Source organism: Epinephelus fuscoguttatus, linkage group LG14, assembly GCF_011397635.1.
Source record: "Epinephelus fuscoguttatus linkage group LG14, E.fuscoguttatus.final_Chr_v1".
Classification (NCBI taxonomy): Eukaryota; Metazoa; Chordata; class Actinopteri; order Perciformes; family Serranidae; genus Epinephelus; species Epinephelus fuscoguttatus.
In genome coordinates, this window is record NC_064765.1 from 22,958,569 (window position 1) to 22,981,044 (window position 22,476).

The 22,476-nt window shown below is 42.2% G+C and overlaps 3 protein-coding genes across 4 annotated transcripts; 2 read left to right on the plus strand and 1 right to left on the minus strand.

The window, feature by feature from the left end:
- Positions 1-490: 490 nt before the first annotated feature.
- Positions 491-9,665, plus strand: si:ch211-163l21.10 (basal body-orientation factor 1). Its single transcript, XM_049595715.1, has 11 exons — positions 491-638; positions 719-971; positions 1,054-1,119; positions 3,697-3,840; positions 3,921-4,001; positions 4,181-4,251; positions 6,070-6,214; positions 6,784-7,277; positions 7,896-8,000; positions 8,781-8,852; positions 9,043-9,665. The coding sequence occupies exons 1-11, from the start codon at positions 595-597 to the stop codon at positions 9,140-9,142; spliced, it is 1,575 nt and encodes a 524-aa protein (XP_049451672.1). The 5' UTR covers positions 491-594; the 3' UTR covers positions 9,143-9,665.
- Positions 9,666-9,801: 136 nt separating this feature from the next.
- Positions 9,802-19,453, minus strand: aldh6a1 (aldehyde dehydrogenase 6 family, member A1). Its single transcript, XM_049595714.1, has 12 exons — positions 19,302-19,453; positions 18,722-18,763; positions 18,529-18,603; positions 17,763-17,924; positions 16,965-17,043; positions 16,288-16,590; positions 14,218-14,339; positions 12,199-12,388; positions 11,516-11,697; positions 11,240-11,419; positions 10,262-10,360; positions 9,802-10,172 (listed from the first exon to the last, which is right to left on the minus strand). The coding sequence occupies exons 1-12, from the start codon at positions 19,338-19,340 to the stop codon at positions 10,068-10,070; spliced, it is 1,578 nt and encodes a 525-aa protein (XP_049451671.1). The 5' UTR covers positions 19,341-19,453; the 3' UTR covers positions 9,802-10,067.
- A 150-nt stretch (positions 19,454-19,603) lies between these two features.
- gstz1 (glutathione S-transferase zeta 1) lies at positions 19,604-22,442 on the plus strand. Of its 2 annotated transcripts, none has more exons than XM_049595716.1 (9): positions 19,604-19,876; positions 20,208-20,259; positions 20,339-20,406; positions 20,911-20,991; positions 21,086-21,211; positions 21,649-21,724; positions 21,823-21,875; positions 21,955-22,004; positions 22,247-22,442. In XM_049595716.1, the coding sequence occupies exons 1-9, from the start codon at positions 19,847-19,849 to the stop codon at positions 22,371-22,373; spliced, it is 663 nt and encodes a 220-aa protein (XP_049451673.1). In that variant the 5' UTR covers positions 19,604-19,846; the 3' UTR covers positions 22,374-22,442. The 2 variants fall into 2 exon arrangements, with proteins under 2 accessions (XP_049451673.1, XP_049451674.1); XM_049595717.1 differs by lacking the exon at positions 19,604-19,876 and adding an exon at positions 19,963-20,118.
- The last annotated feature ends 34 nt before the right edge of the window (positions 22,443-22,476 follow it).

Genomic DNA, 22,476 nt, shown 5'->3' on the forward strand with positions numbered 1-22,476 from the left:
ACAAACTATTTGCTGATAGCCTCTCACCCTCACAGCTAGAGCAAGTACCATCTCAGCCTGTCCATTTTAGTAACTAGCTACTAATTACTGTGGAGAAAAAAAAACAGTAGATTGATTACATGGGAAGGTTAGTGTAAGGATGTGATGGAGTGGTTGCCTGACAACAATAAAAAGGTGCAGCAAATGTGTTTTTAGTAGTGGCATTCAAATTAAAAATAAAGGCAGTGCAGTGCCCCTGTTTGGCCTTAGAGCTGTTGCAACTGTCCCTGGTCTCCCCTACTTTTTAAATGTATTTCAGATGATGATCAAACGCCACACCAGGATTTACACACAATAAATGCTTTGCGAACAAGCTTGAGGTTAAACCTGTGTGTATTAAATATACAGTAGCAGGCTTGTATATGTTACCAGAGGTCCTGTAGCAAAGAAATTTGACCTTTCCTCGGATACAGCGTCTCCATGGCAACACCACTACACAAACATTCATTCACACAGGAGCTGGACACCTCTCATGTTAGCCACACTGGTGAAATCCCAGCCACATCTACCTGTGCTAGTTTTCTGTAGTGTTTTAGTATTTTAACAGTAGCAGTGATGCCGAAGAAGAAGGTCACCAAAGTAAAGAGGGCGAAAGCAGGGTAAGATGCACGTGCATTTGTACACTTTTTATTGCGTTGACGCACAAACCTGCAGCTCAGACTACTTTCTTTTGTCACAGGGTAGGCAAGAAAGACGGCAAACAGGACTCAAAGGCGGACAAAGAGTCTGATATCGAGAAAGCCAAAGCCAACGCTGCCCTGTGGGAGCTGAGGTTAAAGGCCTCTGAGCAGTCGCTCAGCGAGTACCGCGAGGCTTCCCGCAAGTTGGCACGCGCTAACCAAGAGCTCACCGACCACCTGTACCGCGCGGAGAAGGACTCCATCGATATAACTGGTTTCCTGAAGAGAGAAAATGCAGCTAAAGAGGAGAAGGTCGTGCAGACACTTTAGTTTTACATGTGTAAATGAACACAATGTAAAATGAATAATTAACTTAACAAAGGTATTTTAACAGATCAATATGCTGCAGAGGAGCCTCAAAAGTCAGGACGCACGTGCACGTGAGGAGCGAAAGAAGCTGGTGAGTTCATTTCAAAACACAGCAACAAGAAAAGAAATGCAACTTGAGTTTTGTTGGCTCACAAAACATGCTCAGTGTTCATAGTAGAGTTACTGTGATTTACTGATGTACAACTTAAACCCGTAGCATCTAAAAAATGTGCTGCACTGCGTCTTAACAGCTGTCCTGTGTGTAATTATGTTGACGTTTATTATGTAAGAAAACAACAACCAAACAAAGCGGCCATAAAACAAAAAAACAAACCCTCACATTCCGAGTTACATGGTCTAATGCTATTTTAATCTGTGTTAGTGGCCACAGAAAAATTAAAAGTGCTTGCTTGGGAAAAGGCAGTCACACTGCTGGTCTTGATGTGTTAACCGTACCTCACATGTCACACAGATCCTTACTCTAAAATGCCAGTTTAAGTTACATAACACACACCAAACAAGCCCATTTGGCTCCTTTTATCCTCACTGACCTCTGCTGCTTGTAGTTAAGATCAAGCGATCAAACTGACATGACAAAATTCGAGTGGCTTTACTAGACAAAAAAAGGTACAAAAAAGCTTTTGCCAGCAGCTGTTTTCCATCTCCCAGCTCTTACTTCATGCTGGTAAAATGGAGTCCAAAAAGCTTCTGGGGAAGGAAGAAAGAGGCCTGGTCTGGACCGACTTGAAACATCCCTATTTTAGACGTAGAACTGTCATATATGTCCAGTTAGGGGAAAAGGATACTATCATGTGGTCGACTCTAAACACATACTATTTATGACCCATTTCTGATTATGAGATGACAAAATGGCTCATCTAGAAAATTGCCTTAGCTAAGGCTACAACTGACAATTATTTTCACTGTCAATAAATTGTTTGGACTACAAAAATGTCAGAAAATAGGGGAAAATGTCGATCAGTGTTTCTCAAAGCCCAAGGTGATGTCCTCAAATGTCTTATGTTGTCCATAACCCACAGATATTCAGTTTACTGTCATAGAGGAGTAAAGAACTAGAGAATATTCACATTTAAGAAGCTGCAACTGAAGAATTTGGACTTTTTTGACTCAAACCCAAATGAGTCAACAATTAATTTAATAGTTGAAAACTAATTGATTAATCAAATCATCATTGCTGCTACCAGTCTGGCCCTGCCTGCCGCCTGGCACACAATGCACATGACCTTGATGCCAGTCCCTGCAGGTGGTGGGCCCACAGGGTGGTGGCTCCATGTTACTGCGCCCAACCAGGCCCCAGGATCACAGGGACATGCAAACCCCTGCACCACGTAAAGGTGACGATTCTGGTACAAGGCCCCTCGGCAGACCCAGAACATGCTGGAGGGATTACATATCTCATCTGGCAGTTTTAAGATGAGCACCCAAAATAAGTGTCATCAATTCAGTCTCTGACCAAATACTCCTGAGCTATGGCATGGATTAACAGACAGAGAAGTGTGTTTGCAAAATGATGTCACAGTGAAGTTGACCTTTGACCTTTTGGATATAAAATGTCACTTCATCATTTTATCTTAGTGGACATTTGTGTGAACATTTGTCATAACTAGTGTATGAATTCTTAAGCTGTGGCCACAAGCGTGTTTTGCGAGATCACACTGACCTTTGACCACCAAAATCAGATCAGTTCATCCTTGAGTCCAAGTGGATGTTTGTGCCAAATTTGAGGAAATTCCCTCAAAGTGCTTCTGAGAATGGGACAACCCAAAAACATAACGCCTCAGGCCAGGGCTGTCACTGGGGCAGACACTTAAAAATGGACTCAGCCACAAAAATTTTTGTTCTTGAAACGTAATGCCGCCACATCAAACCTCCTCACAGGTTATCTGTATGCTGACTACAAAGCCTAATTCTACGCATGATCCTTGATGATGAAGATACAGAAAAATAGAAATGTATTGAAAAAGAGCATATTGTCAATATTTTTGAGACCACCCAAAAGTTCACAAATCATGTTTTTGTGGGTGGCTTCAGTCCACCTGCGACCCTGTCTCGGATAAGTTGTTACATATAATGAATAGATGGATGTCTTGTCTTATTAAGAGGAGCCAAGCTCCCTCTGGCTTCCCTGAAATTCACACTGTGGGATATTTTCTGGGAAGTGGATCATTTCACACTGGGTGAAAATTGCATATGATGCAAACCAACTTGTATAAAGACTGGTGCCCTGATTTGATGGAGATGAACATATACAGAGTTATGTGAAGAATAACGATTAGGCCTAAAGTTGTAATCAGATGCTCGATAACCTCTCATTTAGTCGTCATGTACATGTTTGTGGGTGCGTGTTTTGCTAGTCTCTCATGACTTTGGTCATTTTGTCACATTTTTGCTCAGACTGGCTTTTCCACAGTAGCATCTTGAGGTATTTAGCCTGACTGATCTGTGCTGAAGTTGGTTTGCAACAGAGTATGGCCTGTGTGAACTTTGGTATGAAAATATTTTTCCCTGACTGATACAAGCTGCACTTATGGGAACTTTGCAGAATCTGTAGTATATAGCTGAACAGCGCATTTTTACAGTTAAGGCATGCATTTATTATGCAGCATGTGTTCTTATTCTGTGTATCTACTATGGTTTGTTTCAACAGGTTGATGATTACACGATTCAAATCAATGAGATGAAGGAACTGTTCAGAAAGAAATCCAGAGATTTTAACATGATCCAGGATGGGATGAGGGAAATCGAGGCGTTTCAGAAGACGAAAGCCCAGATGGAACAAGAACTCAGTGATGTAAGGGGGAGACACACAGTATTGTTTCCTATTGTCAGGATGTTAATGCGACCAGTGACCATGACCTTTTTATTTTGTAGATTAGAGAAAACATGGATGTTGCCGACAAGGAGCACAGGGAAAACCTAAACAAATTGGAGTACAGATTCTTCAAAGAAAAGGTATGGTCGAGTCAAACGATCCTACTTACATCAGTTTGGAAGATACTGACTAATAATGAGGGGAAATCACAGTAAAATAGATTTAATTTAAAAGTCAAACAGATAGTTGTGAAGATGAGACCCCCGTTCAATATTGTCCTAGGTGGAACATTAAGTGAGTTTTGCAAATTTCCCCGCAGGATCGCCTGGAGAAGGAAGCCGAGCAAACGATAACCGTGGTGGTGGAGAGGGCCCACAATGAGGCCATTGTGTGAGTGTGTTTCCGCAGTCCCTTTACAATCTAATTTTATTCTAACACTGCTCTTTGATGTCCTCAGAACGCAAAGAAAAAATAATTTACTCACACAAGAGTTTATGTATATAAATATATATATAACTAGAACTAATGTTATTTTCTCAACCACACTGGCTGGTCATGTTCAGATAGTGTACATCACTGAAGCCAATGATCACATCCTCAGCCGCCCCAGGACGAGGAGTGTGTAACGCGTGTGGGGAAGCCCATAGTTTATTACCTTTGAGGCCATAAGATGTATATTTCCCCTCCACTGTGTTTAGTTATTTTTTTACAGCTCATAAAACATCAGCATTGATACTGGTGTGGTCCTGCCGGTTTGGTTCTAGTCTTAGTAATTGATTTAATTTTGAACACACTCAGCATGTCTTTAAAAGTCAAGTACACTGACCCAGTAATTTTATGTGTGGTAACCAAGAAACTGAGAGCAAAAAAGTGCGATATGCTCTACATCATCAGAAGTCACAGTACCACCATAACTGATTAACAAGTCTTCAAATATATAAGAAAGCATTTGTTTGATTCAACTCAGACTCACACTTCATGCTGGTTAAAATAAGTATTAAAGGAAATCTTCACCCCCCCAAAGGACCATTTGTGTATGAACCCTGTGTTACTTTGAATTCATGAAGAAAACAGGTTTTTTTTCTTGTATGCCTCCGCGTTAAACGAAGAATCCAAAAACTTAGAAAATTCTTTATGAATTGAAGTCTCAAAACATCTGTTGACACTCTGTCTTACATCTTATATATAAATATATATAATCCATGTCTCCAGTTGTGTGATCAGTACTTGTCGAACACATGCATTTTTGCTCAAACATAATGATTTAAAACACTTAACCATAAACATGACAGGCTCACTGCTAAGCCATGCATGAAACTGTTTATACAGAATTGTTTTAATTATTACAGTTTTAGCAAAAATGAATGTGTTTGGGAAGTACTGAGCATTCGACTGGATAAACCTGGATGATAATGCACAAGTTGTGTGAGAGGTTGTGAATGGAAGTTTTGATTTTGTTGGCAGGGTTGGTTACTGTTCATATTTGAAGTGATACTGTCACCTGGAATTCAGCACCGGTACCCAACAGTACTTTTGTTGGTACTTTACTTACTCTGTAATGACAAAAATTTGATTAATGTTGCAGCGGTGACGCAGTAGACTAAAATGTGACTCTGCTCTTTTCTAATTACATGTAGAGCTAATCCTCAGTCTGTCTGTCTACTTGTGTGTGTGTGTGTGTGTGTGTGTACTCATCTAGCAGTGATACTAGGCTATTAACATAATAATTTAGAAAAGGAAATAGACCAGATGTTGAAGCTATTGTGGCAGATCAACGCTGCAGCAATAGTTTTGACTTACTGGGAAGCCAATGGATGTTTCCCAGCTTTGAGGCACTTCACGGCACTTCCCCTGCTTGTTAAACCTGACGTTCTCACTCAGATGCGCCCTCAGTACCGGCATTTGGCACAGACAGATTTCATAAGAATCACTACTCCGTTGTACCGATGTATACCCTTAAAAGAACTGAGTTGGGTACCCAACCTCAGGTTAGATGCTATCCCCTACAACTTGTACAACTCACTGTGGAGGCATGCACAAAGTTTTCTTCACATATTAAAGGTAACACTGGGTGAGTAATTTGAGGGGTGGATTATTCCTTTAAATGCATACAAAGATGTTTGGCATCAAATTGAGATTCATAGGGATGTGTTCATGAGCAGAGACAATCTTTTTAGAGGCCTTTTTGTTTGTCCTGTTAAATTTCAGGCAGTTGGATGATGCCTCACACTCTGTGTTCAAGGAGAACGTCCGTCTCAATGAAGCGCTGAAGTTTCACATTAAGGAGGCAGAGGACCTGCAGATATTGACAAATTCATTGGTCAAGGAAAATGCCTCCCTGGCACTGGACAAGGTATGTTTGAACCAAAGGACTGCAAACAGCAGAGTTACTATTAGGCACCGGCAGTCCTTGGATAGAGACCATTCATCTTCATAAAGTCATTTTCAATCATTTCAGTTATGAACCACTTGTCAGACCTGTGCAGAATATATTTCAGGTGGTTTTTCCCTTGTGTTGTTTACTTGTGCTGACCCTGTTTATTTTGCTTGCGGTCCGACTCCTACCCCCCTCCCCCCCATCTCCTGACTACTACCTAGCCTCTCAGTGGTCAGTGGTTGCGGTGAGTTTCCACTGGTGTATGGGTTCAAATTCAGTGGCTTCTCCTTCACAGGTTTCTGGCACTGGTTCTGTAAGACAAATAAATATTGGGCACATTAATCTTACCTCTGATGATGACAGTGAATGAAGGGGGTAAATCCACCATGTTGAAGCTTTGGTCACTCACTCAGCAGCACTGGCTAGCACACAAACCATTATCTGTTCCACCTCTACAGTATATTGGCATGAAAATGAAAGCATTTTTCTAAAGTTAGCTCAGTGTCATTTATTTTACTACTTTTCTCTTCTATGTGCTCACTCAGAACACGTTTGAGTTGACAGTGAAGAAAAATGCAGCTCAGATAGAGGCCCAAAATAAGGAGCTATCTAAACTGCGGGCCAAGGTAGCTTCCCTGGAGCAGGCCCTAGAGCTAAAAGCTGGGGAGCTTGACCGAGAGGAGAAGAAGGAGAAGGAGAAGACACTGGTCAGCATCCAGGCCAGCCAGGTAGAGCTGGAGAAGCTGCAGAAAGTGCTGTCCATGCGGGAGAGGGAATTGGGGCACATAAAGCGACTAGCGAAAACCATCGTACAGCAGCGCACGGAGCTGGAGCAATTCTTCCATGAGGCACTGGCTCAGGTGAAGCAGGAGATCGTGGCCAGCAGGCTGCAATACAAAAAGGAGGCAGTGCAGGCTTATCGCTGGAGGCTGAAGGAAGCCACAGCAGGAAAACTCAAATTCCCACCCATCCGCACATTTCATAAAAGCCCCCACAGTACCAACTCTGTCTACTCAGACATGGAGGCGGCTGCAAGGTGGTAGGTCCACTTCCCATCATTTCCATGACTTATACAGCTGTGTGTTTCTTTGTGATATTTTTAATGCATGTTTTTCAGCACCGAGACACCTGCAGCTAATTCAGTGGGCATCTCACCTTAAAGGAATACTTCACCCACAAAAAGACCATTTGTGTATCAGTCACTCAACGTGTTAGATTGAATTCATGAAGAAAACATTGCTTTTCTCACATGCCTCCATGGTGACAAGGGCGAACATTCTTCATGAATTGAAGTAAATGGAGGGCAGCCTTTACCAACAGTAAAACTACATAAAAAAACAACCCTATACAAACTCTTACACAACTCGTGTAGTATAATCCAAGTCTCAGTTATCCAGTCGTATGCTCAGTAATTCCCAAACACCTGTATTTTCACTTAAACCATACAATTTAAAACAACGGTACCAAACATTTAATGCACGACCTGGCATGTGCACCCATTTGAACTCTGCTCAAGCAGAGCGCATATGATCATTTTCTGGGTGAAGTATTCTTTTAACACTCTTTATGGTTCAATTTAATACAGTTGATATATGTAAAAGAATGTGTACAATTCCAGGGAGTAACATACATTTTAATTTCCTCCACCTGTTTTAAGGACTCATCAACCAGACAGCAAAGTTGAAATCTCAGATCTCACTTGGGAGCAGAAAGAACAAGTGCTCAGGCTACTCTTTGCTAAAATGAATGGACGCAGGGAAAGGTAATAAAACCTCTGAATAACTGTGTAATGTTTGTCTCAGCAAGACTTGCTCGTTACACGTTTACCACTCAGCAACTTCATCCTAAGTAATACTCTGCAATCCATTTGTGATGCCTGAAAATGGACCGAAACTTGTGGATCAATTACGTCCCAAAGAACAAAGTGCAGTGACACCAAGCAGTAATTCAGGCTGAACTTCTGGTGACTCCTCCCTCTTTTTAATGTTTTAAACAGCCATTTTCTGAGCAGAAGAGGATACCATAAAACATCAGTTAGGCTTCAACCAATTTTCTTTTCCATCCAGCTGCTTAAAAAGAATGAAGAAAGAGTCTGGGCACAATAGTAAAAATAGGCCCAGCCGCAGAGTCGTGTGCTTGGAAACAAACATCTGGTCACGTCGATTTGCTCTCAGCCTATTGGCCCCTCTTCACGTGCACCAGCAGTTTATTTTGTTTCTTTGAACGCTTGTGGTCAGGGAGCAGCTGGTAACATGATTTTCAAAAAAGCAGTGTGCAGGGGATCTGAATGTATGGGGGTATGGCAGGCAAGAGGAGATATATATTCATGTTAACAGTGGTCTGGCACCTAGTCCGGCAGAATAACACAGAACATTTGGCGACTCAGTTAGCAGCATCCAAGTCCATGTGCATCGTGTTGACCCAGAGTAACCCCCTTTCCAAGACAGGCAGCAGGCCTGAGTGAATAGACACCAGTGTGCTAAAACATGGCTTTACACTGTGAGGTTCTGTATGTAACTGCAACTCTGTATTTTCCTGATAGGAAAGCCAGCCAACATCTGGCTTTGTCCACCTCCTCTGAGAAGAGGAGCCTTATTGACAGCAAAGCTGCCGGGTAAGACACTAAAGGAATGTATGAGATTAAAAGTTGTACCTCATCCTTGCAATTATGAAGCCTGCGCAGATTTATTGGTCCCACATTCCATGTTTAGCTGGAAAACCTTTGGCTGTGAGAACACGAGTGCCTATGTGTGATTTATCAGACAGTTGCATTTTAGTGTTGCATAATGATGACTGTCTTCCAGAATTAGAGAGGAGCTCTCCCCGGCGACCTTCATCACCCAGGCGCCTGAGTCCGTTCTGCCCTCGAACCCAAACAGCCGGCCGGATATACACACCACATGACCTCTGTGCGGCCTCTGCATTGCACATCACACTCTGGATTGTTTGCCCCTGCTTTGTGCGCTTCCCGCAGGGTGTCAATCATGTGCATAGTAGAATGCGAGATGTTTGTTTGTGTTCATAAATATCTTACCATGGATGTATACATGGCTTGTGAATACTCTGTCATACATGAAACTTGTTTGAATTTGGACACAACCCACTTAAAGGAGCTGTTCCCTCAAAACAAAACACAAAGTGCTGATACTAAAACATAATATACAAGATCTCTAGGCAACAGAGGTGTGGACTCGAGTCACACAACTTGGGAGTCAAAATTAACTGGAATTGGACATCACTGACTCGTGACTTCACTGGGACTTGAGCCGTTTGACTTAAAAATGCTGATACGTTCCACCAATCCAAAACATTAAAAAGTATATTAGGGTCAGTGATAAAATGGCCTTACATCAGGTGGGGAGCTCATTATGAATCGTTTACAACTAGAAACTCAAAGTTTAGGACTTGCCTGTCTTGACTTGGGACCCGAGTGCAAAGATTTCTTGTGACTTGCAAAACAATGACTTGGTCCCACCTCTGCTATGCAATCATTAGATCAGTGGAATACAATGCAGTGTTCAATTTATGGGGATGAGATCCACTAAAGTGCAATTACACATGAGTTTGGATACTGGTGTTGTATTTGATGAAATGATATTGATCCAGTAACATCTCAGCTGTACAGATCTGTTGTTAAAATCATGGTCACAGTGGTTTACATTTACAGAGTATCTATATATAAATACATCTAATATAAAGTATTTAAAAGGGGGGAGTATTATTTAATAAATTCTGTTGATGAACTATTCACATTGGACATGTTACTGTCTTGCATGTGGGAGAAGAGTGTCTTCTGGTTTATCAGACTGAACAGCAGCACTTGGAGTATTTAGCGTCCCATAGTGGGCATGGTAACTGCAGGACTTTTCAGGGTGGCGTCTTCAGCTTTCCATTGTGACGTTACAGTTTTGATCTGTGTGTAGAACTGGATGCCCTGCGGAGAACAAAATAAAAACATTTACAACTTCGACTGCTGCATCTGTGTATTTCTGCAACAATAGGACGCATTTGTTTATGTCATACTTGTTTTCCGTAGAAGTTCATGTCGCCTCTGAAGGATCCTCTTGATCCAGTGAAGGAGAACATAGGCAGGGGAACCGGGATGGGAACATTGACTCCGACCTGCAGAAAACAAGTATTTTCCCTTTCATTTCCATAAGTGCAAGCTTTGTAAAGCAATTCCCTAGGTTCCTAAATTGCTATGATGAGTAAGATGCAGCTGACGAGAGATGTGGTATATCCGTGCTGTTTAAAAAACAAGCTTACATGATCTCACTAAACAAAGCTAAACCTGTGGCTTATGTATGCAGTTTTGAAAGCACAGCATGTTCTTATGACAGGGAAGAAAAACTAAATAAAACATTTTGTTATGAAGGCAATAGGGGCTTGGCATTGTCGGTTTAGAGTGTTTGAAACAGCGGGAATAGGTTTGGACACACGAGGGCCTTTTGGCGAAGGTGCAGGGAGGGAAAAAAAAGGAAAAGTAGATGTTTGTTGCATCGAGGTTTGGAGAGGAGTACAGCACATGGCCTGCACAGCATTCCCCGACATGTGAACAGCAAACACAGGGCATAACTAAGGCTCCACAGGCAAACAAACAGGGTAAAAGCTGGCCATATTTCCACTTTTAACGTTGAACAGGTCCCTAGGAATCCCTTTTGAGCTTAATTTAAGATTCCCCTCATCGAATTCTACCTGGAAAAATGTTTCTATGTCCTCCTGTTTTCTTTTAACGGATACATATTTGCTGTGGCTATTTGTAGCCTGGACTGGTGGGGAAGTGGAGAGAAGGGGGTTGCCGAATGTGTGTATATTAGGTTAAGGGCAAATAAGGCTATACTTGACATGGAAAATAATTGTTTTTTTTAACGTGTGTGAAGATGTCCAAACAGAAATGTGATGTTCTCCCTACTTGAGATGTTGCGCAGACATGACAGAGGGATGTGAATGTCTCCTTTCTCCCAAAACAGAGGAAGACATTTGGAGGCTGCAGCCACTAACCTGGCCCACGTCTACCTCGTGAGTGTATTTGCGTGCAGTGGCGCCATTTGTGGTGAAGATAGCTGTGCCGTTGCCATAGGGGTTCCTGTTGACCAAATTGATGGCGTCATCCAGAGTTTCTGCCTCGAGAACAACCAGCACAGGCCCGAAGATCTCCTCAGTGTAGCACTTCATCTCGGGCTGGGAGAGCACAAAAGTGTCATTTTAATTTCACATAGTAGTTAATGGTGCTCAGATGCAAATACATATGTGCATGTAAAGACGTTCAACACGTACTGTGACATTGCCGATGATGGTGGGACCCACAAAGTTGCCATTCTCATAACCCTTGACCTTGACATTTCGGCCATCTAGGAGCACCTTTGCTCCCTCGTCCACGCCACTCTGCACCAAGCTGCAGACTCTCTCCTTGGCCTGCGGAGAGATCAGAGGTCCCACGTCTGCACCAGGCTGGTCTCCTAGCAGGGCCCCAAAAACAACCAGCTATAAGGTTACATACAATGGCACTCACATGATGTGAGCACATTACTGGCACTGACATTCACATACGTCTTTTGCCACAAAAACGCAGAAGCCGGGACAAGGGGCACCCTGAGGCACTCCCTCAAAAATGGGTACTTATGGGTTTCCTGTGCGCTGCAGAAATGAGAGTCCGTATCGCTTTAAACAGGGATAATCATTCTCTATTTTACTCCACATCAACTTCCCTTCTCAAAAGGATTTGATTCTCTGAACCACCATTTAGTCTTGGGCCGCAGATCTGGCCACAAATTTGCAACAGGGCTGACTCAACGAGCCCTCGCTCCCAGCTGACTCCAATGTGCAGTTACAACAGGGCAAAAGGCGAGAGGTGTGGTTAGGGCGGCGTGGGTGGCCACGGCATGACTAAACCAAAGGCCCTTGGGGAAAAGGGGTTCGGGAGAACCAGAGGTGAAGGGTGGGGTGACGGGGCGCGGTACCTGCGTTCACGCGCAGAGCCTTGGAGCGCTCCACCAGCTCCGGCAGCCAATTCCGTGCTTCGCCCACCAAGATGGCTGTGGACAAAGCCATGCAGCGCTGTCCCGCTGCCCCGAAAGCGGCCCCCACAAGCTGGTTCAGAGTGTTCTCTTTGTTGGCATCAGGCATCACCACACCATGGTTCTTGGCTCCCTGCAGTACAAGAGAAGTGGTTAGCCTTCTGCTGTTTGATCTCACCATTACAGAAGCTGGTTCATCACAAGTGAGAACATAATATCAGGGAAACAACCTACAAGTTTTATATACTTAATCTGTTCCACATTTTAGTGCATGTAAAAGGGACGATTGATGGATGCAAACCGATATAAACAGATGGAACATTTATAACTTGAACAGTGATGCACAGCTGCAGGCTCTGCTGTGCACCTTCTTGCATCTGTACAGCTGGCAGTGAGGAGGAGCGAGAACCTTGTGAATCTCTTGGCCAATGCTACCACCTTCTGGACATTTACAGGAAGTGTAAGACACTTACACATGTTAATAATAATAAAAAATAATAATAACTTTATTTATATAGCACCTTTAAAAACAAAAGTTTACAAAGTGCTTTGACAAACAAAGCAAATACAGGAATATCTATAGCAAGAGAGTCAAAACAATGAGGGCCAACAAAAGCAGGACAAAATTAAGCTCAAATTGAGGTAAAGTTAAGCAAAACACAGACAGAATGATAAGACATAATGTTAAAAGAGATAAGAACAATAAAGGCAATAAAACTATTATTTCTAAATACTAGAAACAAACGAATAGAAGGATAAAAAGAAAACATTGCATAATAACAATAGAATAACAAAGAATAAACAATTAAAAGGAATAGAATAAAATAAATAAAAAGAACAAATAAAAAGATAAAAAGACGACATCACATAAAGGCAAGTCTATAAAAATGGGTTTTAAGAAGAGATTTAAAAGATGTTACTGATTCTGCAAGCCTTATCTCCTCAGGCAGGTCGTTCCAAAGTCGAGGGGCCCTGGTGGAAAAAGCGCGGTCGCCTCTAGATTTAAGTCTCGACTTTGGAACAGCCAGGAGGGCCCTGCCCGGGGATCTAAGGCTGCGTACTGGCTCATATGGGGTCAGCATTTCTGCTATGTATCTTGGGGCCAGACCCAGACGGGCTTTAAAAGTGATCAGTAAAATCTTAAAATCAATTCTAAAATGCACAGGTAGGCAATGGAGGGAAGCCAGGATTGGGGTGATGTGATGCCGTCTGTTAAAACCAGTCAGAAGCCTAGCTGCTGCGTTCTGGACCAGTTGGAGGCGGGAAAGTGATTTATGGTTTATGCCAGAGGGGAATGAGTTACAGTAATTGAGTCTGGAGAAGATGAATGCGTGGATTATTTTTTCTAAGTCAGAATGTGGGAGCATGGGTTTGATTTTGGAGATAGTTCTTAACTGATGGAAGCAGGACTGGACAACTTTATTGATATGAGGTTGGAAGCTGAGGTCTGGATCGAATATTACTCCGAAGTTTCTGGCTGCGGATAACGGACAGGGGACCAAGGCTATTTTCAATGGGACTGGTGGAGGTTGGCGGAGTGAACAGTATGATTTCGGATTTGGAGTTACTGAGTTGAAGAAAGTTTTGGGCCATCCAACAGTTGATATCGTTGAGACAATCTAACACAGCAGCTAGGCTTCTTGGGTCACCCAGTCTCAGCGGGAGGTATATCTGTGTATCATCCGCATAGCAATGGAAAGACACGTTGTGGCGGCGGATGATCTGACCGAGCGGAAGCATATAAATAAAAAATAAAATTGGACCTAAAATTGAACCTTGCGGTACACCACAGGTAATCTGAGTTTTCGAGGATGTATAATTACCTATGGTGACTGCAAAAGTTCTATCTAAAAGGTAGGAATAAAACCAGCTAAGTGCAGTGTCCTTGATGCCAACCCAGGTTTCCAGACGGTCAATTAAAATGACATGATGAGAAATGTTGATTTCTCATTTTACACTCACCATGTTGGACTGAACCCTCTTGCCATTTTTAGAGCCCCTCTCGTAAATGTACTCCCCAGCTTGATTTGAGCCAACAAAGCTGATTGCTCTGATGGCCGGATGGTCACAGATGAAATTCACAGCTGTGGCAAGAAGACAGTTACAGAAACTGTATTAGCGCAGACATCCAATAATCAACCACAGTAATTGATAATCACTGATATTTCAAATACCTTGACAAAAGACAATTTTATAAACTGTCATTTATGTAGATAGTGGCCAGTTATGAAGTAACAAAAGAGGACATTTGCTGAGTAAAGGTTAACAAATGCTAAGATGAGCTTGCTCTTGCACACCATCACTAAGTGAGTCATTTTAACATGAAATCTTGTGCTTTATCAATTTGTGGTGGGCCTCATTGCTCAATTTTATTACATGCAACAACGTACTGAAGCAAAACAATGTAGACTTATACATAAGTAATCCCTCTGAATCATGACAAATGACTCAGTAGTAGTGTGTGGCAATGTATTTTTCTGCAGAGACTCTGCCCTCTGCCTGTATTTATTTATTTCTTTATTTGTAATTATTTTCTGTGATTGGGAAATTTATGAGCGTGTACCCCACAGTGCTCAGGTGAGGTTGGGGCTTTATAAAAACGACTGTAAGCAGCAGACATCCAAGAGAGACAGTGGCAAAAAAAGACAAATATATTGAGGTGCAACGCCAAACAAGAGTGAATCTGGGATTGGGGCGGCAGTAGCTCAGTTCATAGGGACTTGGGTTGGGAACCGGGGGGTCGCCAGTTCAAGTCCCCGTCCGGACCAAAAAATACGGAGCATGGACTGGTAGGTCCAGGTGGGCACTGCCGAGGTGCCCCTGACCAAGGCACTGAACCCCCCAACCGCTTGGAGCACCTGTCATGGGCAGCCCACTCTGACATCTCTCCACTTAGTGCATGTATAGGTCCAGTTTGTTCATGTGTGTGTTCGGACCTGTGTGTAATTGACAAACAGTGAATCCCCTCGGGGATTAATAAAGTATATAAAATTAAATTAAATTCGCTTTCACTGTCACTTTAGCTTGCAAGCATGTTTGCAAGTGGTAACCAACAATCCTCAAAAGTATACCAAAGAGGTACAGATGAAAACTGATGTATTTTGTCAAGATGAAAACAATAATTAAAAAAAAAAAAAAGTTTTAATAAAAATAGATTAGAAGCTTTGTTGTTTAGTGGTAGCTTAATAGGTAGCCAGTTATTAGCTTGTTTGATTTACAAAATAGATTTGTATTGATCAGTTGAATGTCAGAGGGAACAAAGGCTACAAACTACACACAAAACCAAACAATTGTACATAACCAAGGTGTCCAACTATTGATTTAAAAAAGTCACTGTGCCACAACAGCACATGGCAGAGACAAATTTTACCATCATAAATTTTGATGCTTAATGGACAAGAACTTCACCCCTGTCACGAGAAAAGGTCAAACTCATTTGTCTACTCTGCTGGAAACTTGCAACAAGGAGGAGTCATGGTGGAGAGGAACTAAGAAACATGAAAATGGTGCCGCTTGTATGTTTGTAAAATTTTAAGTAAGGGTTGAAACACCAGCAATATGCTGAAACATCTTTCTACACAACATGGACTTAACTGTTTTTGACACTTTTACGCACAAATGTCACTGCTTCCATTCTGAGCACCACGTCTGTTAGCGGGGGTAAATTTCCTGTTTTACAAACATTAGCACCATGCAGGCAGGCAAATAAACCCAAATAAAATTGAATGCTGAACAAATATTCACTCATGTCCGTACACTGTGTTCAGACTCAGAGATAATAAAACAGTTGTGTTGATGCTGAAAACCTGTGTAGGCCTACATTTTCCACACAGATAAGGAATCAAAAGGGGAATCAATAAAGAATATGAGTGATAAGCAGAATCAATAATGTCATTGGTATAAATACGGCCCTATAAATTCCCTTCCTTGTTCTCTATAAATGCTGCTTTGTATCTACACTACAGATTAGATTCAAACATAAAACATAATGTTCTGACAGTGACCAGCTACATGCCACAAAGACCAACTCACCGGCGTGTTGGCCATGGATGACATTAAGCGTCCCGTCTGGCGCACCGGCATCCTGCAGCATCTTGGCCAGCAGCATGGCGCAACCTGGCACCCGCTCCGATGGCTTCAGCAGGTAGGTGTTGCCGCACACCATGCCCATGGGGAACATCCAAAGAGGGATCATGGCAGGGAAGTTGAAGGGGGCGATGCCAGCACACACCCCAAGAGGCAGGCGGTAGGTGTAGGTGTCCATGTCCTTGGTGATGGAGGGCAGGGTTTCACCCAGCATCAGAGAGGTGATGCTGCAGGCGTGCTCCACGACCTCTGCAAATAAAGACAGAAACAAAATATACAACACAGAAGTTAATTTGTCCTTTTGTTTTGGGGTTGTCTGCAGATGTGTCAAACTATGAATTGACAGCGGTGGGAAAAAAGACAGCTGAGTCTGATGTTTTTACATCAGTCTCAAAACAGTAGTTCCCTTCCTACAATATAGGTGAAAGGTTCAAGGAACAGCGATAATAAGTGGCAATCATTCAAGGGCTTCATGAAGAAAGCCGCCCTTTGTTCCACTTTAGTATAACTCATTAACTATCCCTGCAACCACAAAGTAAAGACCTGCATAACATGCAAACGTTTACCTATTTGTTGCACTTTGTAAAGGTGTGTGTGCACATGTGTGAGCGAGATAAACTTACGTAATCCTCTGAACACGTCCCCCTCTGCATCGGCGAGGGTCTTGCCCTGTTCCACTGTGATGGATTTGGCGAGTTCTTTCTGAAACACAAGACAAGATTCATGTCAGTCATTTGTTCTCAGCTTTGGATTTAATAGAATATGAACTAGAGTTTTAGTATTTCAGTATTTATCGCAAGATATGTTATCACAATAGTCAGTTTTCATTTTAAATCTCAAAAACATTGTATTGGGATAATATTATATTATGGGGCCTCTGTTGATTCCCACACTATTGGTTCATCTGTGCAGCCTTGGGTTGAAAATCTGATTGCAGATTTGTTTTTTTAATATCTTATGTGCTTTTGATACTATTGGGTATATCATTTTTTAAAGATTTTGCGGGGCTTTCTGTCTTTGATGGGACAGCTGTAGTGTGGAAGAGGGAGACAGCGGGGGAATGACATGCGACAAAGGGCTGTGGGCTGGAATTGAACCTGTGTCCACTGCAGCAAGGACACAGTCCACGCACATGGGGCGCCTGCCCCACCAGGTGAGCTAGTGGGTGCCCCATTGAGTGTATGAGTGTATGTTTAATGCAGATAGTATCAATTCAAACACATGGTATCCAAAAAGTATCGATACTTTGACAACTTCAGTATCAAATGTAAACAGCAAACTCTAAACAAATGTGGAAAAAGTTTAAAAAGCTGATTTGCAAAAAGGATACAGTTGTTTAAGTTAATAAAATCAAGTTGAACAGAGCTAAATAGTAAACTTGTTTTCAGTTGCACCTTACACTTTCTGACCCTTTGACTTACAATGTTGTCCTTGATAAGCTGCTGATAGCGCAGAAAGACCTGCTGTCGAGTCAAGATGGAGGTCTCCGACCAGGAGCGAAAGGCTCTTGAGCACGAGTCCACAGCAGCCAACATCTCCTCCTGGGTGGCTTTGGGTACACGGCTGATCACCTCGTTGGTGGCCTGTAGAAAAGGAAACAAAAAGGGGCCATGAGGTTGAGTCAATTTACATCACTGCGCTAACTCTAATTCAATCAGCAGGGGCTGTTTGAGTTCACCAAGCGTTAGGTAACAAGTGAGTCCTAGCAGATGTTTAACTGAGACATGGACTCTCTTCAATCTGCAGGTCAGAGTTTATCAGATACAAAAAAAAAAAAACAGGATTTCCACATTCAATCTTTCAGAAAACATTTATGATTGTATGGTTATTACTTATTATCCAAGTGTAGCTGAGGTTTCAGTAATATCTCCCCTTGACATTTAGTTATTTTGCAGTTATTTGATTTATCTTACACTGTTTTAATTCTGATGTGTCAATACTTTATGAAAGGTACAGTGAATCTGCACACATTGTTAATCCAGACACAGGTTTTCAACAGGTGCATTCATAAGCATTACGTAACAGGTAACAGGTTGAGCGACTCCAGAATTTTACTGTGCTCTGAACCATGTCAGAGCTGCCAAATAACTGCATAGCATTAAGAAGCCTTCCAGCTAGCAGGATGTGCCTAACCTAACTAAGAAAAAAGTGCACTGTTTGGAAATCCAGCCCAGTTGGAGTACTTACAGGATTGTGAATATCCAGCCATTCAGACGTCTTGGATTCAACAAACTTCCCATCGATGAACAGCTTGGTTGTGGGCTGTGGGGGAGAGATGTGACATTACATCTGCATTTAGTCAGCTGTCTAACTATCCATGCATGACATTTAATTTAAGTGTAAAAGACTGACAATTAAGTTTACAGTGTCCTCAACTCACCACAGAGGAGGAGTAGCACATGCGGCTAACTTTAAATGGGACCTGAAAGAAAGAAAGGAATCAACAAATGCAGTAAATATTATCAATCTATCCAAAAACAACATTTGAAGCTTTGCTTTGCAGACTTTGTAAGACATTAAATGCACTAAACTAAGCTGTGTCCAGTTGCAGCCTGTAGGCCTGCAAGATTAATCAGCAACTGCAAAGTGTGGAGTCATGCAAAGGGCCTGAAGGTGACAAAGTCAAGCTGACTGGTGTGGACTGGAGAATGAGTGCAGTCCAGTGAGAAGATTTCTCATTGTTTTAGAGTACATTAGGACACATAATAGTCGAAATAGGTCACTGCTTCATACTATAAATCATCTCATAAAGGATGGTGTCTTATTACAAAGCCAACAGTCACATACTATATCCTATTAATATAAGAGATGTTGAGTCAATCTGTCAAAAACATAAAACACTGTGTGAAGCAGCCCAGACCTAAATCCTGTAGCACATGACACATTGGACTTTGTAAACAATGTGAGCTGTCAAACCTGCCTGCGCCATTTGAGGAGAGTTTAAAACACTTTAATCTTACCTTTGCCTTCAGCACTGATCTTAATGCTGTCGTCGCCATGGTGGAAATGTTGCTGTGTACTTGATATGTACAACTCCGTAGTTGGGACGGCGGCCAGCTGAAGACAGCATCTAGATATCGCCTTCACAGAAATGTATTACCTGTGGGCGGGCTCTAGTGAAATCAGAGGCTTGCTATTGGCTCCATTTCCGCACACCCATGAAGAACACATCCTGATTGGTCAATGTATGTGCATTCTATCCAATCGCCAAGTGAGGTTTTAGATGATCCCGCCTTCGCCGATGAACTCGAGTAATCATTGGCTAAAAGACTTAGCAAGACTGGCTGTAAGTTATGCAACCGTTGGCGAACAGCTCTGTTAAAATTGAGAAAAGCTAGCTTCATTCAGGCACAGGCAGAGATTTGTGTCTACAAGCTGAGCTATGTCCATATAGTCAACGTCGAAGACATTAAGAGGGAAATGCTGGACATTGTCGACGTCTCTTTGAGCAAGCAACACAGCTTATCCTAACAATAAAAGCGACAACGTTATCACAGCCACAACAATGCACTTGCCCTTAGCTTCCCTCACCAAGGTACTGTAACAACACTGTTAGCTGTTTGCTAAGTGTGTGTGTGCACCTAATGTGAACCATATGAAGGCCAGATGTTGCTTAGTCATGGACCAAAGAGTAGGTAGGAGGGATTTTAGGGGCTCACCCTATTGGCTGCTGAAGGATGATGAGACTGTTAAACTGTAGAAAAACTTTCTGCAATAGTTGATTCAGTCTAGTTGAGTAAAAACTGGAACCAAAAAGCTATGGCAACCCAAACCAAGGTGAAGACACAAGGAAGGCTGACTATGCAGAAGGACATTGTGATGTTTCTAAATGGACTGAACATGTTGTGTTTTGTTTTTCTGTGCAGCCTGTTCTTCATGGGTACTTCAGAAGTTCCTGCTCCTGGAGGGTCCGCATTGGTAAGTCATGCCACAGTAGTTTACTATTTAGCTGTTATTTTGATGCAAACTATTTGCTAATTGACTTTGTGTGCACCAGCTTTTGCTCTCAAAGGTATCGAATATGACCAGGCTCCAGTCAATCTAATCAAAGATGGAGGTCAGCAGGTACAGTATAGATCCACATGATCAATACCAGTGCAGACATGTCATATTGTGTATGATAATTACAGGGTTGCCACAGTTATGGAATTTCACAATCTCATTTTCCAGGCCTGGAAAAGCCATGGAATTTTGATGTGTAATGAAACGGTTTCAGAAATCATCCATAGATGACTTTATACATCTGCTCCCAAGGCTTAAAAACATATGCTTACATTCTTATGTTGCAGCAGTGTTTTTTCCCCACACTTGCATCTGGAAATTAGTTTTTAATCAAATGCATGAAGAACACACTGTTTTCCCTCATGCTTGAAAGACAGTGCCAGACTGATGCACAGTAAGTACTTATATGACTGTGCCTGTATTTGAAGTGAATATAAATACAACCAACTATTAGAGATTGGAAAAGGTTGCCGATTAATTTTCATACAATAATGACCATTTGGAAAGGCCCTTGAAAAGTCAGTCAGTGTAAGTCCTGTATTCATCTCACAAAAGTTCTCTGTGCAGCTTACTGAACAGTACAAGGCACTGAACCCCATGCAACAAGTGCCCGCAGTCGAAATTGATGGCATCACCCTCTCTCAGTCAGTGAGTCCCCAAACTCTTCACCCACGTAATCCCACAAAACCAGATTTTAGTTAACCCACTTAACACTTATGAAAATGGTCTCTTGCCCGTGCAGCTGGCAGTGATCCAGTACATCGACGAGACCAGGCCAGGGCCTCGGCTTCTCCCAGTACACCCAAAGAAACGTGCCCAGGTCCGGATGATAAGTGATGTCATCGCCTCTGGGATACAGCCTCTGCAGGTGAGAACAGCACAGTCTTAAGGTATTTTCACATATAGTCCTTTTAAACGAACTGAACCCAGTCCTAAAGTGCACCAAAAACTGGACCAACAGAAAAGGGACTCCGCTCGTTTTGTATTCACATTATCAGTTCATTTGAAAGAGGACTCTTTCTGGACTGTACCATGGACTTATAACGAACCAAACTCAGACCACCTTGTCTTCAGAGGGGTCTGAGTTTTCTTGGAGCATTGACATATGCGCAAAAAGTGCTGAGTCACCACTCTGAGTCCGTTTAGACAGCTGAAAAGGACTAAGTGTGAAAACACCCTCAATGATTACAGCCAAACTGAAGCAGACAGCTCAAGCAGGTATTGCAGGTTGCAAATTCAGGTGTGATAGGAGGATATGAAAATCCATGCAACTTCACTATATTAATTAATTCCTGGTTGTTTCAGAATTTGTACGTGATTCAGAAAATAGGAGCCGAAAAGGTGCAGTGGGCTCAGCACTTCATTGAACGTGGCTTTCAAGGTAAGTGGAGGCCAATCTTCTCCATTATACATCCAGTTTTATTCTAAGACATCATCACTAGACATCCTTTATGATTTATGTGCACCTTTCTCTTCCAGCTCTTGAGCCCATTCTGAAGCAAACAGCAGGGAAATATTGTGTCGGTGATGAGGTAAGAGGCACGACTATAAATCATAACAGTGTATTAAACAGCAGAGACTTTTTATCTGACTCATTACTCTCTTTTTAAGATATCCATGGCAGACATCTGTCTGGTGCCACAAGTCTACAATGCAGAGAGGTACGTACTCAGGCATTTAATAAAAATCTGCAACACAAATACCACATTAATAATCCGTCAGCCTGAAAAAGAAGAGATTAGTGTGAATGTCATGGCATTTTGTACTTGATAGTTATATCGTATATAGCATGGTTTTTTTTACCCTTTTCGTATACATAAAGCCGCATGCTACGCCCAACCCACTGAACTTTAAACACCCTATACAAAGAAGCATGACCTGTCTATGCCTTTAATCTCTACAGGTTCAAAGTGGACGTCGGGCAGTATCCAACTATCAAAAGGTTAAATCAAACCTTACTTGAAATTGAAGCTTTCAAAGTGAGCAGCCCGTCTTGCCAGCCAGACACACCTGCCGACCTGCGTGCATAGAACAACTCAGCAGCTTCAGAGACAGCCATGCAACTTTGTACACTGTTAAATAAAACACTTGGAAAATAATCCTGTTATAGTGTTGTTACTTTAAATAACAAGG

Coding starts and splice junctions, on each gene's coding strand:
- aldh6a1 (XM_049595714.1), bottom strand. CDS start 19,340: ATGGCGACGACAGCATTAAGATCAGTGCTGAAGGCAAAG. Junction 16,591..16,964: donor GGACGTGTTCAGAGGATTAC/GTAAGTTTATCT, acceptor CTTTATTTGCAG/AGGTCGTGGAGCACGCCTGC. Junction 14,340..16,287: donor CATCCATGGCCAACACGCCG/GTGAGTTGGTCT, acceptor TTCTTGCCACAG/CTGTGAATTTCATCTGTGAC.
- si:ch211-163l21.10 (XM_049595715.1), top strand. CDS start 595: ATGCCGAAGAAGAAGGTCACCAAAGTAAAGAGGGCGAAAGCAGG. Junction 6,215..6,783: donor CCTCCCTGGCACTGGACAAG/GTATGTTTGAAC, acceptor GTGCTCACTCAG/AACACGTTTGAGTTGACAGT. Junction 7,278..7,895: donor ATGGAGGCGGCTGCAAGGTG/GTAGGTCCACTT, acceptor ACCTGTTTTAAG/GACTCATCAACCAGACAGCA.
- gstz1 (XM_049595716.1), top strand. CDS start 19,847: ATGCACTTGCCCTTAGCTTCCCTCACCAAG. Junction 20,407..20,910: donor TCAAAGATGGAGGTCAGCAG/GTACAGTATAGA, acceptor TTCTCTGTGCAG/CTTACTGAACAGTACAAGGC. Junction 22,005..22,246: donor CAAGTCTACAATGCAGAGAG/GTACGTACTCAG, acceptor TAATCTCTACAG/GTTCAAAGTGGACGTCGGGC.